Source organism: Quercus suber, unplaced genomic scaffold (genome assembly GCF_002906115.3).
Source record: "Quercus suber isolate HL8 unplaced genomic scaffold, Cork oak 2.0 scaffold_85, whole genome shotgun sequence".
NCBI lineage: Eukaryota > Viridiplantae > Streptophyta > Magnoliopsida > Fagales > Fagaceae > Quercus > Quercus suber.
The window spans coordinates 710280-727477 of NW_027069550.1; the positions used below are offsets into that span (position 1 = coordinate 710280).

General features: G+C 35.4%; 2 protein-coding genes across 2 annotated transcripts; one reads left to right on the forward strand and one right to left on the reverse strand.

Annotated features, from left to right (window-relative positions):
* The first annotated feature begins 4748 nt into the window (after positions 1-4748).
* Positions 4749-12197, forward strand: LOC111994041 (uncharacterized). The gene is given in 10 exon segments (XM_065774078.1): positions 4749-4916; positions 9668-9698; positions 9701-9844; positions 9847-9872; positions 10759-10897; positions 10900-10983; positions 10986-11067; positions 11386-11533; positions 11766-11799; positions 11802-12197. Coding segments are annotated over 10 exon segments (948 nt in total). The 3' UTR covers positions 11894-12197.
* A 604-nt stretch (positions 12198-12801) lies between these two features.
* On the reverse strand, positions 12802-16099 carry LOC112032536 (protein trichome birefringence-like 36). Its single transcript, XM_024065300.2, has 5 exons — positions 15613-16099; positions 15135-15306; positions 14857-15038; positions 13591-13749; positions 12802-13286 (listed from the first exon to the last, which is right to left on the reverse strand). The coding sequence occupies exons 1-5, from the start codon at positions 15939-15941 to the stop codon at positions 12983-12985; spliced, it is 1146 nt and encodes a 381-aa protein (XP_023921068.2). The 5' UTR covers positions 15942-16099; the 3' UTR covers positions 12802-12982.
* Between the last annotated feature and the right edge of the window lie 1099 nt (positions 16100-17198).

The window sequence follows — 17198 nt, forward strand, 5'->3', positions numbered from 1 at the left end:
AGAGTTGAGCTTTCGATAGATAAACTGCTTCGTAGAGGGGGTAACGTTGTGAATCTTGATGGTGAAAAGTTTTGGGTCAACTTTAAATATGAGAGGCTTCCCACGTTTTGCTTCCTATGTGGCAAGCTTGGCCATGACGGCAAGCATTGCTTGGATTTTCCAAATGAGCAAAACACTTCTAAGCAATATGGCGAGTGGCTAAGGGTAGGAGGTGCTTTCAAAGGGAACTCAGGCAGACAAAGAAGCACCCACAGAGATAGGTGTGATGAGAAAAATGAAAACATCACCAAAGGTAATGGCTAGACAATGGATCAGAACCTCCATTTCGATGTGGCGGACGGTGGCGGAGGTAACGCAGGGAGTAGTAGTATTCAAAATTCAAAAAATGTTGTTCACACATGGGGAGGTGACGTTTCTGAAGCCCAAATGTGCCAAGCAGCAGATAATGGAGATAGATGGGACGGATTGAAAAAAGGTGATCAAGCTTTGAAATTGGGGTCTGGATAACGTGAAGACATGGCAGCACACAACTCAGAAACTAGCATTGATGTGGGTGTAGAGAAAGACGTGCACGATGCTTTTTCTAAAGTGGGCTTCCCACTCCATGAGGCCGAAAATTCTCATGAAGTTACTAGCCCACACAAGCCTAAGAAGTAGTCTTTAGCTGGTGTCACGGTAGAGGAACACAAACCGGTCCAAGAGATGAGTAAAATGAAAAAAGGGAATGGGCGATTAAAAAGGGTAGCTAGAGAGAAAGGGCAGGCCCATACCCAAGGGATTGAGAGTCAAAATCAAACTTTGGGATCTAAACACCAGGGCTCTGTAGTTTTGATTGAGAATGAAGATAATATAGTTCACAAAAAATAGTGTGGTGGCTTCTCTAAAAGCTTGAATGAATTGAATCTATCGGCGGTGGCTGCTAGGCAGCACCGCCGGGAGCCATGAATTTGTTATGCTGGAATTGCCAAGGCTTTGGGAACCCCCGGTCAATTCGTGCATTGCATGATATGGTGCGATGTTGGGATCCTAGAATAGTGTTTCTTTTGGAGACTAAGCTTAGGAAAAGGTGTATGGAAAGAATTAAAGACAGATTAGGCTTTGCGAATGGTCTTTTTGTGTCATGCCGAGGTCGCAGTGGAGGTTTGGCCCTTCTATGGAAAAAGGAAGTAAACCTAAATATAAAGAGCTTCAGCAATTTCCATATTGATGCAACTACTACTAAGGTAAGCTCTAGCCTAGAATGGAGAATTACTGGTTTTTATGGTCACCCTTAAACACATTTACGTCATGAATCATGGAATTTACTTTCACTCCTCAGCAGTCAAATGCAACTCCCCTGGTTTTGTTTTGGAGACTTTAATGAGATTGTTTCTATGGAAGAAAAATGGGGAGGTGCAACTAGATCCAAAATCAAATGGATGGTTTTCGTAATGTCATTAACTCATATGGATTCAAAGACTTAGGTTACAGTGGATCCAACTATACTTGGTGTAATATCCAAGAAAGGGTTGGAAGAGTTTTCTTAAGGTTAGATAGAGCTTTAGCCAAATGTGATTGGATTGAGAAATTTGGCGAAGTCAAAGTCCATTACCTGGTTGACTCTACTTTGGACCACCACGTTCTTTTCATCTCTAATCCCCTAGTAATGAAAAGACCCAGGTCACGACGTTTCCATTATAAGGCCTTCTAGACGAAGAGAGAGGATTGCAAAGGAGTTATTGATTTGTTGTGGGGCTCTATTAGTGATATGAACACTCTGGAGGGTATGGCTTGTGGTTTGAAGCTATGTGCTTCTAAGCTTACTTTTTGGAATTCTTCTACTATTGGCCAGATTCCAAAGCTGACAAGAAAAGAGAAAAATGCTCTCTAGCATGACCAAGCAAGACAAAGACGAATCTCTTGGGGTGGAGATTAATAAGGTTAGGAAAGAGATAAATGGGCTTTTGGATGATGAAGAAATTTACTGGGGGCAACGTTCCAAGGTCCATTGGCTTAAAGAGGGTGACAGAAACACAAAATTTTTTCATGCTCAAGCGTTTGAAAGAAGTAAGCAAAACACGATTACTAGAATTTAGGATAAGTATGGGCAGTGGTGTGAAGATAAGGATAGTATTGCCAATGCTGCAATCTCTTACTTTGAAGACATCTACTCCACCCCTAATCTGAGTCTAATTGAGGAGGTTACAGCAGCAATTCCCACTATAGTAACTTATGAAATGAACATGGAGTTGTCTAAGAACTTTACTAGGGAGGAAGTTGTGATTGCTCTCAAATAGATCCACTCTACAAAATCTTCAGGGCCTAATGGTATGTTTGCTATCTTTTTTAAAAAATTATTGGGATATTTTTGGTGTTAATGTCTCAAATATGGTTTTAAATGTTCTTAATTCTGGCATGTAATTAGATGTTATCAACAAAACCAATATTGCCCTCATCCCTAAAACAAATAGCCCCAAAAGAATGACTGACTTCAGGCCTATCAACCTATGTAATGTGATTTACAAGCTAATTTCTAAAACTTTAGCTAATCATCTTAAAGTGTTTCTTCCTCTTATTATCACAAAAAATCAAAGTGCGTTCACTACAGATAGGCTCATTACAGATAACGTTCTTATAGCTTATGAGTTAATGCACTACCTAAAGCATAAAAGAGAGGGGAAGGACTGCTTTATGGCAATAAAGTTTGATATGAGCAAAGCCTTTGATAGGGTCGAGTGGGGTTTTATTGAAGGGGTTATGAAAAAGATAGGGTTCAATGAGGGGTGGATTAACTTGGTTATGAGATGTATCTCCTCTGTCTCATATTCTGTCATTATCAATGGTGATACCTTTGGAAATATTGTTCCATCTAGAGGTCTTAGGTAAGGGGACCCCCTTTCCCCCTACCTTTTTCTTCTTTGTGCTGAAGGTCTCTCGACCTTCCTCCATGAAGCAGCAAGAAATTAGCTATTGAACGGCATATTGTTATGTAGGTGGTGCCCAGAGATCATTCATCTTTTCTTTGCCAATGACAGCCTCCTCTTTTGTAAAGCCAACAGTGAAGAAAGTGGGAAGCTTAAAGAGATCCTTGAGAAATATGAGGTAGCTTCTGGGCAAAAGGACAATTCAGATAAGTCTTTAATTTATTTTAGCCCAAATACTTCTCCAAAGCTAAAGGAGGCAATCTTTAACATTTTGGGGCCCATGCAAGACTTGAGGCACAATAAATAACTTGGCCCCCTTCCATCATTGGCAGATCCAAGAAGCAGATCTTTGTGGAGATCAAAGAAAGGGTGGGTTTGAAGTTGGCAGGTTGGAAAGGGAAATTGCTCACTTCAGGTGGAAAGGAAATTCTCATCAAGGTGGTGGCCCAAGCCATCCCCACGTACACCATGAGTTCCTTCCAACTTCCAAAAAGCTTTTGTAATGAGCTTGAAAGAATGATGAGGAATTTTTGGTGGGGGCAAAAAAACCAGGAGTCGAGAATCACTTGGATTAGTTGGAGGAAAATGTGTAGGCCAAAATCTCTTAGGGGTTTAGGGTTCCGAAATTTGCAAGCCTTCAATCTTGCCCTTCTAGCTAAGCAAGCTTATAGAATTCTCACAAATCCAAGTTCGCTGGCAGCCCGCATTCTCAAGACAAAATACTTCCCCTATTGTGATGTGCTTAATGCTAGCTTAGGTAGCAACCCCTCCTACACTTGGAGGAGTATTCATAATAGTCTTGGGGTCCTTAGAAGAGGCACACGCTGAAGAGTTGGAAATGGTCGAAGGATTCATATCTAGGATGATAAGTGGCTTCCAACCCCTTTGACCTTCAAAGTCATTACCCCTCATCGGTTCACTAATGACTACCCCATGGTCTCCTCTCTCATTGACTTGGACACCAGGTGGTGGAAAGTCAATTCTGTTAGAGCTCTCTTCTTATCGTTCGAAGCAGATGCTATTCTTAAAATTCCCTTGAGCTTCAATCTGCTCGAAGACAAAATCATTTGGATTAGGAATAAAAAATGAGAATTTTCTGTTAAAAGTGCTTATTTTATTACTGTCAATCTCTTAGAATTGTTTGAGGTTGTGGAGTGCTCTTCGGGTGACCCTTTTTTACCACTTTGGAAGAATCTTTGGAAGCTTGAGCTCCCAGAAAAAGTCAAAATATTTTCTTGGAGAGCTTGTTTAAATGGCCTGCCAACTTTGGTCAATATGCACTTGAAGGGTCTGTGCACCAACTTCTCTTGCCCGGTATGTGATGAGGGTGTTGAATGCTTAACGCATAGTTTAATCACTTGTGACTATGCCCTTTGGCAAGACTATCCACTTGGTTTGCTGCTGGAAGCCCGTGAATTCCAGGACCTTGCCTTCCATTTTCTAGCAAATTCTCCACTGCAGCACTTGCTACTTTTCTTTGCCATTTCCTGGGCGATTTGGCACAATAGGAACCTACGAGTCCATGATGAAGGTTGTCTTTTGCCCCTCCAAACTTGGGAGATGGCTCAAAGATTAGTTAATGACTTCCATGGTGCCATCAAGATGGATTTCCCTACTAAGCAATCCAACCCTATGGGCTGGTCTGTTCCTCCTCCTGGAGTATTTAAAGTAAATGTGGATGGGGCGTGTTCCCTTGATTTGGGAGTGAGTTCAGGGGTTGGGGTGGTCATTAGAGACGTGTCTGGCATGGTTATAGCAGCACTCAGTAAGTCATTGCCTTCACAATTCCCTGCTTAGTGGACGGAACTTTATGCTATTGAGCAAGGCATGTTATTGGAGCAGGAAATGGAACTCCCTCAGGCCATGTTGGAATTTGATGCTCTCTTAGCTATCCATGCTATTAACCAAGGCAATATTGGAGGTGAAGCTGGGCATCTGGTGGAAGGTATTTTGCGGGCCAAAGCTTTTTTCTCTTGCTGCTCTTTTGCTCACTTGAAAAGGGACTACAACAAGGTTGCTCACGAGCTTGCTTAGTTCTCCAAGATTAATCATTGTACTCAAGTTTGGAAAGGTGTTACCCCACCTTTTGTATCTCACCTGATTGTATCAGATTTAGAGCCTCTCTCTATGCTTCATGCTGGTGGCTCTTTGTTGTAATCCTTTTCTGGTTTAATGAAATTGTTTTCCTTTCCCAAAAAAAAAAAAAAAGTGTCTGTCAAAATCTCTTCTTCCATTTTGTTGCAAAGTTAGTTTTGATGACATTCATAACAAAAAATGTTGACCAGTAGAATCTAGAAGAGTAAATACAAGTGGGTAGTATTCTAATTTTCTAGTTCTCACTATCAAGTGGGTAGTATTCTGATTTTATAGGTCATACTGATGTATTGTACCACTAATAATAATAGCAATAATAATTATAATAATAATAATTAATAATTTTCATTGACATTTAAAATAAAGAGGTAATTACAATAAACTTACTTGTAGTTTGACTCAAATTCACATTATCTATCTGTGATTTAGAAAATGTCAATTTATTCACCTAATGTTTAAACCATCAGCACCACATAATCATCCATAGATTTAACTTTCATCTTTATCATTCCCATTGCTTATAGTTTTCTTTCTCCAGACTCTTCCTCTCAAATCTCTTTTTCACACACACTCTCTCTCTCTCTCCCTCTACGCAAAAATCATATTAGAATTCAGAGTACTCTCTTCAACACTACGTAAACAGAGGCATAGAATTTTCCTCACAAATCATAGCCATTCTCTAGTGAAATTGCTATTGACGATTTTGTTGTTGAGTTAATTTTTTTGGGCATGCCAATTTTTTGGATTTTAGCAGTGGTGGGGCCACATGTAGACCCGGTGACCCACCAAACTTTTAAATACTTTTTAGTTCCCCATACTATATAATATACTTACAAATATAGCCTAACAAAAAATACTACTTGACCTCTCAATTTTTTTTTTTAAGTTTAAACTTTAGTGTAAGTTATAATCCTCCCAAAATATATGTCAAGTATATATATATATATATATGGTGTGTGTATAAAATGTAAAAATATCTCTGAATCTCTCCAACTATGATTTCTTTCTTAATATACCATTTAGTTTTCAATTATTTTGATAATGTGTGCACAATTTTTAATTGATTTACTCACAATCTTGATGCAATATACTGTAACCAAAATGTTAAAAAGGTAAAGTACATGATCATGAGATTTGAGAATTAAATATATAGACACACAATCACACTTATAATATTATTTTCAACAAATAAAAATTCTAATCAATACATGAAATGTAAAAGAAGTCTTAAAATTATTCTACACATATATGATTTTTTTTTTTTTTTTTTAAGCTTGAAGGTATGTGTCTATAAGTACACCCCCCCTCCCCCTCCAAGAAGATCTTATAGCTCTGCCACTAGATTTTAGATCCATAAATTTTTTTTTTATAGCCTTTAAGAGAGGCAACAATATTGTTGAGGAGGACACAAACAAAATTGAGAGGGGCCCAACCCCATGCTAAAGAATGACTATGTCACTAGTTGAAAGCATTATAATTTAGAGCAATAATAATTACACACTACTTAAAGTACACACTACTTAAAAAGTACACAAGGTACAATCGAACACACAAATCACTTTTTGCATGGGCATCAATTTTCTCCCTAACATCACTCTCTCTCCCGTGGAACAAGATATATATATATATATATATATAGGATTTTGCTAACGAGTATCCTAAGGGCACACAATAATTAATCTTTTTAAAAAAAAAATTCTTGAGAATTGAAAAAGTATTAGCAGCTTTTTCAATTTTCAAAAAAATATTTCAAAAAATAGATGACTTAGGGCCCACATTAACCGGACCATATATATATATATATATATATAGAGAGAGAGAAATTACATAATAGGCCTCAGATTTATACATGGTTTCAAATTATGTATCGAGTTCTTAATTTTGTCAAATAAGGTCAAATTTGTGAAATTATTTTTATTTGAAACTTTTTTTTATTTTATTTTTTTTGTTATTTTGGGTAGAAATAGAATAGAGAAAAGCGGAAAATTATTCATATTATAAAGTTTCACCTACATCTTGTTCACAAATCAATTTGGTCATTAATGGACAAAGAGGGTAGAGAAATATAGATCCAATTAGAGAGAGAAAGCTTCACTTATATTAGAAAGAGACTACTAGAAAATCAAGATTAATTATGTGGAATACAAATTTTGTCAATAATTTCTTATTTATCTCTACTTGGTAACTATCTAAAATAATAAAAATGAATAACACAAATGAAGATGAGCTTCAAATTGAAACAGTTTCAAATTCTAAGATTCTAACTGACAAAATTAAACACCTAACACTTAATTTGAAATAGGATATAAAGTATAAACTTTCGAGATTTTTATATAACTTTTCCAATAAATCATGTTCATAGCATTTTTCCTAAGGTATAAATCACGCTATCTATTTTAAGGATAATTAAATTTGATGCAATCATGTATATGAATTTAATCAAAATTTTAAGATAGATTCTATAAGCAATTACATAACACTTTTATAACTTAACTGATATCTTTAGGACAAAATTTAGGTGCATACCTTAGGTGCTATTTCTTAGGTTTCTCTCTTAAGATTAACAATGTAGCTATTTAACTAAAAAATATACTTCTATCATTAGAAAAAAATCCACATGGCTGAATTAAAGAAAACACCTAAGTACTTACATAAATCTTGCCAATATTTTTATCAACTAGGCATAATAACTCATCTCATATAAGATGAGGGGACAAAATATGGTACAATACTTATGTGTTGCTACTTAGATTCTCTCTTTAAAAAATTAGCCACGTGGTTGTACTTAAAATAAACTTTCATCCCATGAGAAAAAAATTGTTAAATCTTAAGAGTAGAAAATTAAGGAATAGTAATCCAAGTATTGTTTTGCAGATCTCAAAAAATGGGATCCACCCCATGCACCCGATTACACCAGATTCTTCTTAACCAGCTGATATGCGTTGATCGATTTATGTTTTAGGAATGTGCAGAAAGCTTTGAAATGATATAGTTAGAGCAACACTTGAAACAATAGGGAAAGTAGACATCTCGAGTTTTAAATCGGTCTATTTACATAAATCTCGAGTTTTAGAAACTCGAGTTCATGCAAAAAAATTTTTCGTTTTACGCCCTATATCTTTTTAAGCCTATAGTGACGTTTTAAATCCTTATAGCGCTTTTCCTGAAAATTTTCGTAGTGTCTACGTTCAAAGCCTATAGTGGCGTTATGCCTATACTGACGTTTAGCTTATAGCGGTTTCTGCTAAATTTTTATACTCTTTAGCCTATGTGACGTTTAGCTCTATGCGGCTTTCCAATCGAGTTTAAACTCGATACTTTTTTTACAAATCAAGCTTAAACTTGATTTCTTGACTCGATTTAAACTGAGATGCTAGTTTTCAATTTCTTTGAACGTGACTAACTAATATTTTAATATTATTGTTATTAGATTCATGTTTTAACTTAGAAAGTAAACGGAAGCCCAAATCATTCCAGCTTTGAAACATCAAAGAAACCTGTAAATAGACGTTGCTCCGCTATACTCTTGTGTTTATGTACATATGTTTATATAATAGATTACTACCTTTACCTTTTGTTTTTTTCATTTCAGATTTCTAATTTTTAGTTTTGTCATTCAGTCTTAATTTTTAATTATTATTAATTTGATACTCTATAAACCTCAATTATATTTGCCGTTAATTAGTAAAAACGTGTCGTTTTGGTTTTTTTATTTTTTATTTTTTATAATAAATTTCCGAATTAAAAGAAAATTAAAAAAAACTGATATTAAAAAAAAAAAAAAAAAAACCATTTCAGAACCAACGCATCATTTTGGAGCAGAGGAAGAAGATGACAAAAAGAAACGCACCTCATCAACAAAACTCCGATCCTCTCCTCACAAAACCGCTCGCCTCTCTCTCTGTGTACTCACTCAGCCCCTCTCACCATTCTTCTCCCACAGCTCCTCCCCAAAGCTACGGTGCGCGTAGTACGCCTCGGCCTCAGCCTGAGTCTGAATGGGGAGCCGCTCGTAGTGGCCGAGGGCGGTGCCCTTCAGCTCGTCTAGGCGGCCGAGTCCGTGGGTTGACACGGAGTAGAGCTCGCCCTTGACCCGGTGACCCGACCCGCGCGGGAGGTTGATCAGGTATGGGATACCGTTGGATCCGCACACGAGTGGGTAGGAGTGTAGCAGTAGGGTCACGTGGGTGCTCAGGAAAACAGCGTCGTTCTGGTCTATCAGGGATTGCATTAGGCCGTAGTTGGAAAACCTCGCTTCAGTGTGCCTTATGTGAGGATAGAGAATCGAACCTTGAAATCCTTGTCGTCTCCTTCGAGGTTCGATTCTCTATCCTCTCTCTTTGGTTTTGGTTAATTTGGATTTGATTTTTGATGAAATGGTGTTTAGTTTAGAGCTGCATTGCGTTGATTGTGTTGATTTCGTGTTGGTGTTGGTTCTGAAATGGGTTTTTTTTTTTTTTTTTTTATAATTTTCTTTTAATTTCGAAATTTACATTAAAAAACAAACGACGTGATTTTGGCTCAATTAACAACAAGATATAACTGAGATTTAAGTCATGACAAATTGAAGTAGGAGTGAAATGAAAAAGACTGAAAGTTAGATTGTCATTTTTGCATTTTTGCCAAATATTTATGAATGTAATTCTGAATTGAGTGTTGGGTACGTACAGGTGGACGCGTTCACTGACTCAGCTTTCAAGGGGACCCAGCAGCTGTGTGTTTTTTAGAAGAACAGAGAGATGAGCAGTGGTTGCAAGCTGTGGCGGCTGAGTTCGAAACCCCAATGACTTGTTACTTGACTCGGTCAACTGGGTCCGACTCTCTTGACTCGCCCAATCCTAGGTTCCGTACAGATATTTCACTCCATTTGCTGAGGTCACTTCTTAATTTCACTTCCACTTTTAAAAAACAGAGTTTGTTTCCTAGTTCTATCTTTGGAATTTTAATATTTGACTTAGTGGATGTTCTTAGTCACATAGAATAAAATGGAAGGAAAAAAAAAAATACAAGAGACCGAATTTAACTAATCTGTTGAGAATTCATAGTCTACCCCAAAAATTTGAAACAAAGGTTTTGTTTTTGTTGTTGTTGCCTTAGTGGGTTTTCTTAGTTCATCTTATTTTATTTAAATTTTAGACTTAAGATTCAGAATTATAGTTTAATGATTAAATTTGCTACTTCTTTTTAAAACAAGTAGCGATTTATCTTGTTTTGTAATTTCATGTGGTGGGCTCAACTTATTTCGGTGAAGTCCGAGTTACATGTGAGATGAGAGAAAGTGTTAAAATAATAGTGTTTTGGACAATTCTGTGTTTGGTCTCACTTATTTGAGAGTGTCTAGATCACACATGAGGTAGAATGATAGAAGAAGCCAAGAAAGGTTAAATGATGATAAAAAGGTTTATTACTATACTTATTTGAAAAAAAAAAAAAAAAAATTTGTGCTAGGGAGCATGATTTTACTTGTATGTGATTTAAGTGCATTATCATAGTTAGATTCAATTACATGATTAGATATACCTTGTTGTATTTACGATTGTTTGTTTACTCATAAAATTGAACATCATAGCATGATCTAATTGCTGCAAGCGTTTCCTATGTTTTCTATTGATATGATATGATTAGTGGTGTAGTTTGGGTTTTAATTGGTGTGTGCCTGCCTTAATCATTTATCTAATTGAGGTTTTTATAATTTACTAACTGCTAAGAAATTATGGATTAGAAGCAATTAATAAAAAATATTTTTGGATGCGTTTTGCAGATTGAGCTTTGTGGCCATGCTACATTGGCAGCTGCACATGCATTGTTTTCATTCGGTTTGTTGGATTCCCACATTATTGAGTTTGTCACACCATCCAATATTCTGACTGCTAAAAAGTTCCCAGAAACCAAAGCATCTGAAGTTCGAATATTCAGAATGGTGAAGCACAAGAGTGCTTTCTTATTGAATTGAATTTTCCAACTGTTCCAACAATTAATTTCAGTTCTGAGAAGTTTCATCAATTTCCAGTGCCTTAAATGGTGCTTCTGTGATTGATATAAAGAAAACTACTATTAAGATATCCTCTTTGTAATGTTCTTGAAATCAAGTGTATATTTGTTTTCCTTTTCTTCTATACATAATTAGTAATTAATTATCTTCAATGAAATATGCATTGCAAAACTTTAAAAGATTAATGTTTAGTAAAATGAATAAAATGAACAATTTGGTGTCTCATTGGTTGACCCAAGTGAAAACCATGACTTTCTTGCTCAAATCTTTGGACGGATGTGTGGTTGGTTGGAATATTTCACCAATCCTTGTGTTTTTAATGGAGAAATGTTATATTTTTTACTGATTTATGACTGCTTTGTAAGTACTCAAGGGTCAAGTTTATCAATTTTGCAGGTAGTACTCCCTGGTTGAAATACAGCCAGTGTTTGATGCTATATGTAAATGTCCTGGAATGGGGATAATTGTTTCAGGGGCTGCTCCCTCAGGGTCTGGGTTTGATTTTTACAGTCTGTTCTTTTGCCCGAAACTTGGGATCAATGAGGTAAACTATGTCAGCCTTTGGTCTCAACCGATTGCTATGTTTGTGAAGTGCTTGATGTTATAGCTAAATATCTATTCCATCTCTTTACTGTGCTAATAATATATTTTATAATGTGTCAATAATTGTTTAATGTAATAATAATATTGCTTGAAGTTGAAGAATGGAATTATGATGCTAATGCCATAAACCAAAAAGAGATTTATTTAACCTCATTTTATCTTTACTCTTTCAGGCTCCTGTTTGTGGAAATGCACATTGTGCCTTGGCACCTACTGGAGCAAGAAACTGGGGAAGTGTGATTTTGTTGCTATCAGTTATTTTCACCATCTCTATCGCAAACTCATAATTCATAATAAATAACAATGTTTGCTCCGTTCAGGCATCATCTAGAGTGGAGTGCTAAACATTCATCTAGAGAACAAAACCAGAGAGTGCTACTGCGAGGAAAAGCTGTCACTGTCATGGTCTCTTTTAATTTAGACATTTTTGAGTTAAAACACTATTTTGCTATGTTTTACAATTGAAATAAATGTCTAAACTGTATGGAAGAATCCCCTGGAGCTGGAGTTGAAATTTCAGATTGTATAGCTTTTTGCTGAAAAGATTGTATAACTGATTTAAGTTCTTGTTTATATGTATATAAATTACAAGGAAGAAGCCTAAATAGCTAGAGAGTGGCGGTAAGATTTACATGCCTTAGAACAACCTATTTTTTCCCAACTGTCAGAGAACTAGGTGCTACCATTGATATTCTCATCATTATTTTAACAACTTGTAAAGATGATAAGTTGTGATTATATTAAATTAATATCACTTTCACATGAGTCTATTACTTTACCGTTTTTATAAAATACCAATTACAACAAGTCAAATAATATCAAAATATGAAAAATGTTATATGGATAGTCATATTGTTAAGTACATGGTATTTAATGCTCAATTCAATCTTATATTTAAAGATATTCTGGTTTTATTTTTATTTATTATTATTATTTTTTTTTAAATTCATGCATTATGCAGGCATAAATTTTGACCCGCAACCTAACCCTTCACCAATTTGAGGGGAAAACTCCATTTTAGACAGAATAACCTTATGAGTTTTATTTTTCTAGTACTTCTTTCTTTATTTTCTGTTCCTTTCTTTTAGCACTTTTAAATATAAGTACACATAAGACTTTCAACCTTTCAACCTTTTAATTGAAGTCACATGTATGCATAGAGAGCTATAAATTAACTTCTAGTATTTTTAATTTACAAAGGACACCTGATGATTCAATATCTTCTGGAAATTAGAGTCACGTTCAAGACATATAAAGCATTATCCATCTCATAACACTAAACATCACAAGACACAGCACCATAATTAACCATGACAGGCACTAAGATTACAAAACAAACACAAATTAAAAAGACATTCTAACAAACCTCACCTAATTTATCTTACAGAGCTCATTCTTTGAGCAAATCATTCAACAACTCATTCCAGATATCAGGCACTCCAGGAAGGCACCAATGGCTGCAGTCAGAGGAAAAGTCCCTTGGATGCTGCTTCTCTGCTTGGTCCATTACCCTTCCATACACAGAAGGGTGCCCATCTTTTCGAAGGGCTGACATTGTCGTAATATCTTGAAGATATACTGGAAATCTCATCCTTCTCAACACCCCTTGTAGTACTAGCATTTGTCCAGGAATATGCTGGTGGCTCAAGAAAGCTAGAGGCTGCTTTTGGTTATAGCATTTCCATCCATTTTCTCTGCCAAAAAAATGAAAAGATATCTCAAATTAAAATGACTTCCACAGAAAATAAAAGAAATAAATAAGGGCTTGGCTTGTCTCCATTGTACTGGATGTGACACAAATATGACATATGTCCAAAATTAGTCACGTGTCAATTTCATATCTCATTTAGTGCATTAGACACGACACAAACATGACATGTGTCCAAAAATAGTTATGTGTTGTGTCCCATCCAATGCACTATTTTGCCCAATAATATAAAAAAAGAAAAAAAGAAAAAAGTGAAGTGTATGATTTGCATTAAAAATTTCATTAAGTACCTGTTATGTCTAGGCGACATGCTTCGGAAAATTACTTTGGTTTTGCGAGGGTCTAGATTCAAGTCTACCCATCTAGCCCATGTTGTGAGTCCTTTCTCGTACGCAACCATTGGATTCATACTTTTAAATAGGCCATTTCCCTCCATGAAATAGTCCCACCTAAAATTGTTTGTAATCCTCACTTAGAATCATGAATTCTTATGACCAAAAGATGAATAAATAAATAACAAAAAATATTAGAATCATGAAAGTATGAAACCCTTGAGCATACTATTGCATTTGAATATTAAAATTGAATTCAATCATTACTCAAAAAGCCTTTTAATGAAAGGATTTAAACTATATTGTTAGTGAATTTATTTGATTACTTAGGAATTGGATGAGTTAAACTCGCATGCCTGGCCATTTAAAAACACCTGTATCCCCTTCTTACCAAAAAAAAAAAACACCTGTATCCAAAAATTGGCAGTAACTTTAATATTTCCCTTTTCCATTTTATATACAGAATATATTGAAATGCCAAAATGCAAAATTTTCTCTAGCCTCACTAACTAATAAACTTCCCATACATATGGACAAAGAATTTAGGGCAAATTAGACTCCTCTCCCTTGAGGTTTGGGAGAATGACATTCATCCCTAAACCTAAAAGGAAAAAAACGCTCCCCTTCCCTAATGTTTGAAGAAATAACATTTCACCCATTCCGTTAACATTATCAATAAAATATTCCAAATTGTTAGCAGATTCTTTTTCCACAGTTTAACCATGATTAGTAAAAAGGCATTCATATAAAAACATGAAAAGAGCATATTATAAAATATGTTAAAACATATTTTTTAGTTGATTTTAGTCTCTTTTTTTTTTTTTTTTGGTAAACTAGTTGCTTTTAGTCACACCTTACCAATTGATATTATTTAAGTTTGATGATTCTTGAATTTTTTAATTGCACATCTCAGGCTCTCACCAATGCTCTGCTTCAAAATTTATGAGATAAACATGGAGGGTAATTTTGGATTTAGCAAAACTTTTAAGGGTAAGTGGAGGGTAATTTTAGAAATCTGTCCTTAACCAAAGGGCAGGTTAGTATACAACATTTTAAACTTTAATTTAATGGAGTTTGGTTAAATGAATGTTAATGGGGAAAATGTTTTTTCTCATCAGGTTTTTGGAGAGTGTCATTTTCTCAAATCTCAAGAAAATGAGTGTAATTTTCTTAATAATTTAATGAAGAGTGAAAAAGGAGTGGGTGTTGAGAAATTTGTCTTACGAACTCCATTGATCAGAATGAGTCCACCAGTGAGCTGAATCAAACACAAGGATGTCAACCCCTCTCCAATACTTTGCATTATCTTCTATCAGATCCAAATGTAAGATTCTCTTGTTTTGAGGCCCTTTCTTCAATTCCACTAGTAGTGGTGCCCAGCTAAACTCAATTGATGTCTCAAAATCCTGTATTTGAATATTATATACCAGTGTTACATATAATTGAAGGGCAATTATGATAAACAAGTTCAAAAAGGTTATCATCTTTATGTATAAAATTACCATAGCATGGAAGGCCATGGAAGGACCACTGTACGTCACTCTCTTTCTACCAGTTGGAATAACTCCTTGTACTAAGCAGACAAGAGATTCCCATTGATTCCTCATTATAGAGTCACCCACCAGCATTATTCTTTTCCTTCTCATTCTTCCAAGAAAATTCAATGCATCAAATCTGTACCATGATGTATTACTCTCTTTTCAGCAAATATAAATGTGAATGAGTAGTACTTGTTCATTTGTTGCCACAACCAGGATATAATTGACAACATATAACAAATATAACAAACACTAAGCAGAATTGTGATGGCAACAGTACAGAGAAAATGCAATAGCTAATATGCAACATTTCATGCATGTTCTGCTTATCAACGTTGTCACAATTAGCATAGAAAATGAATAGCACCCTTAGTGATTAATCACTGATATGTCTTAAAGTATATACTATGTGAACTAATTTACACATTTTTTCTCCATGTACCTTGGAATAGAACAACCATGGGGCTTCCACTTCCACTTCTCATAGTCAGAATCCGGCCGTCCATTTTTCTGACAAGTCACTGCTGTACTAAGATATGGGCAACTTGAGTCATAGAGAGGATAGGATAGATCATAAACCCATTTGCCAGTAGAAAAGTCACATTTGTTTCTTGAATCATGGCGGCTTTGCACCATGATTACTTCGTTATCTTCCTCGTTGAGCCATGACTCGTCATCTAGCTCAAGTTCCGATGATTCACCATGAAACAAGCATAGAAAAATACAGAGGAAGAGGATAAAGCAGAGGAGTTGAAACTTTGGTTTAGCCATAGATGCCAAAGGGAAGCTTGGAGTGAAGGTTCCCAAGTGAAGAAGCACCTTTTAAGTTGGAAGGACATTCTGTTGACTATAAGTGTTCCATTAAGGCATGACTTGCGCTGAGTGGACCGTATGCAGTGTTCTTTACTTCTTTTTACTCATTACCGTTGTTTCCTGTAATTGATGTCTATGATTTCTTTTCATCATTAGAGCGACAAACACATAGGATATACATGGTAATGGTAGTAACGTCTTCTCAGTACCTGATCAATGTTTGATAGTTGTGTGAACTTTGTTATTACCCTTTAATGAAATGAAAATGTTCTAGCTCGATATTTTGACAAAATAAATGTTTGATATGGTTGAAGTATTAATTCTTTTTGGATACATTTTAAAATGAGAGGAGGAGGATTCAAACCCTAAAAGCCTGTTTGGTTTCAAAAAGTGGTGTATCTACTTTTTATTTTTTGTATTATATATTTAAATCCTGAATTTGAATTAGGGGTGTCCAGATCTGACCTACACCCACTGAATCAATCAAACTGCTTGACCCTCACTCGATTTCAACCCAAACTGACGCTCCCGTCAGTCAACAGTAGGTTTTTGCCTCCAAGAACTTACGCTAGTGAGTAGAGTAGCGGGTTTTCTTCTCCAAAACCCGAGCTAACTGATGCTATATACGAAATCCGGCCAACTTCGACAAGATCAAAGCTCGAATCTAAAAATAACATTTCACCCATTCCGTTAACATTATCAATAAAATATTCCAAATTGTTAGCAGATTCTTTTTCCACAGTTTAACCATGATTAGTAAAAAGGCATTCATATAAAAACATGAAAAGAGCATATTATAAAATATGTTAAAACATATTTTTTAGTTGATTTTAGTCTCTTTTTTTTTTTTTTTTGGTAAACTAGTTGCTTTTAGTCACACCTTACCAATTGATATTATTTAAGTTTGATGATTCTTGAATTTTTTAATTGCACATCTCAGGCTCTCACCAATGCTCTGCTTCAAAATTTATGAGATAAACATGGAGGGTAATTTTGGATTTAGTAAAACTTTTAAGGGTAAGTGGAGGGTAATTTTAGAAATCTGTCCTTAACCAAAGGGCAGGTTAGTATACAACATTTTAAACTTTAATTTAATGGAGTTTGGTTAAATGAATGTTAATGGGGAAAATGTTTTTTCTCATCAGGTTTTTGGAGAGTGTCATTTTCTCAAATCTCAAGAAAATGAGTGTAATTTTCTCAATAATTTAATGAAGA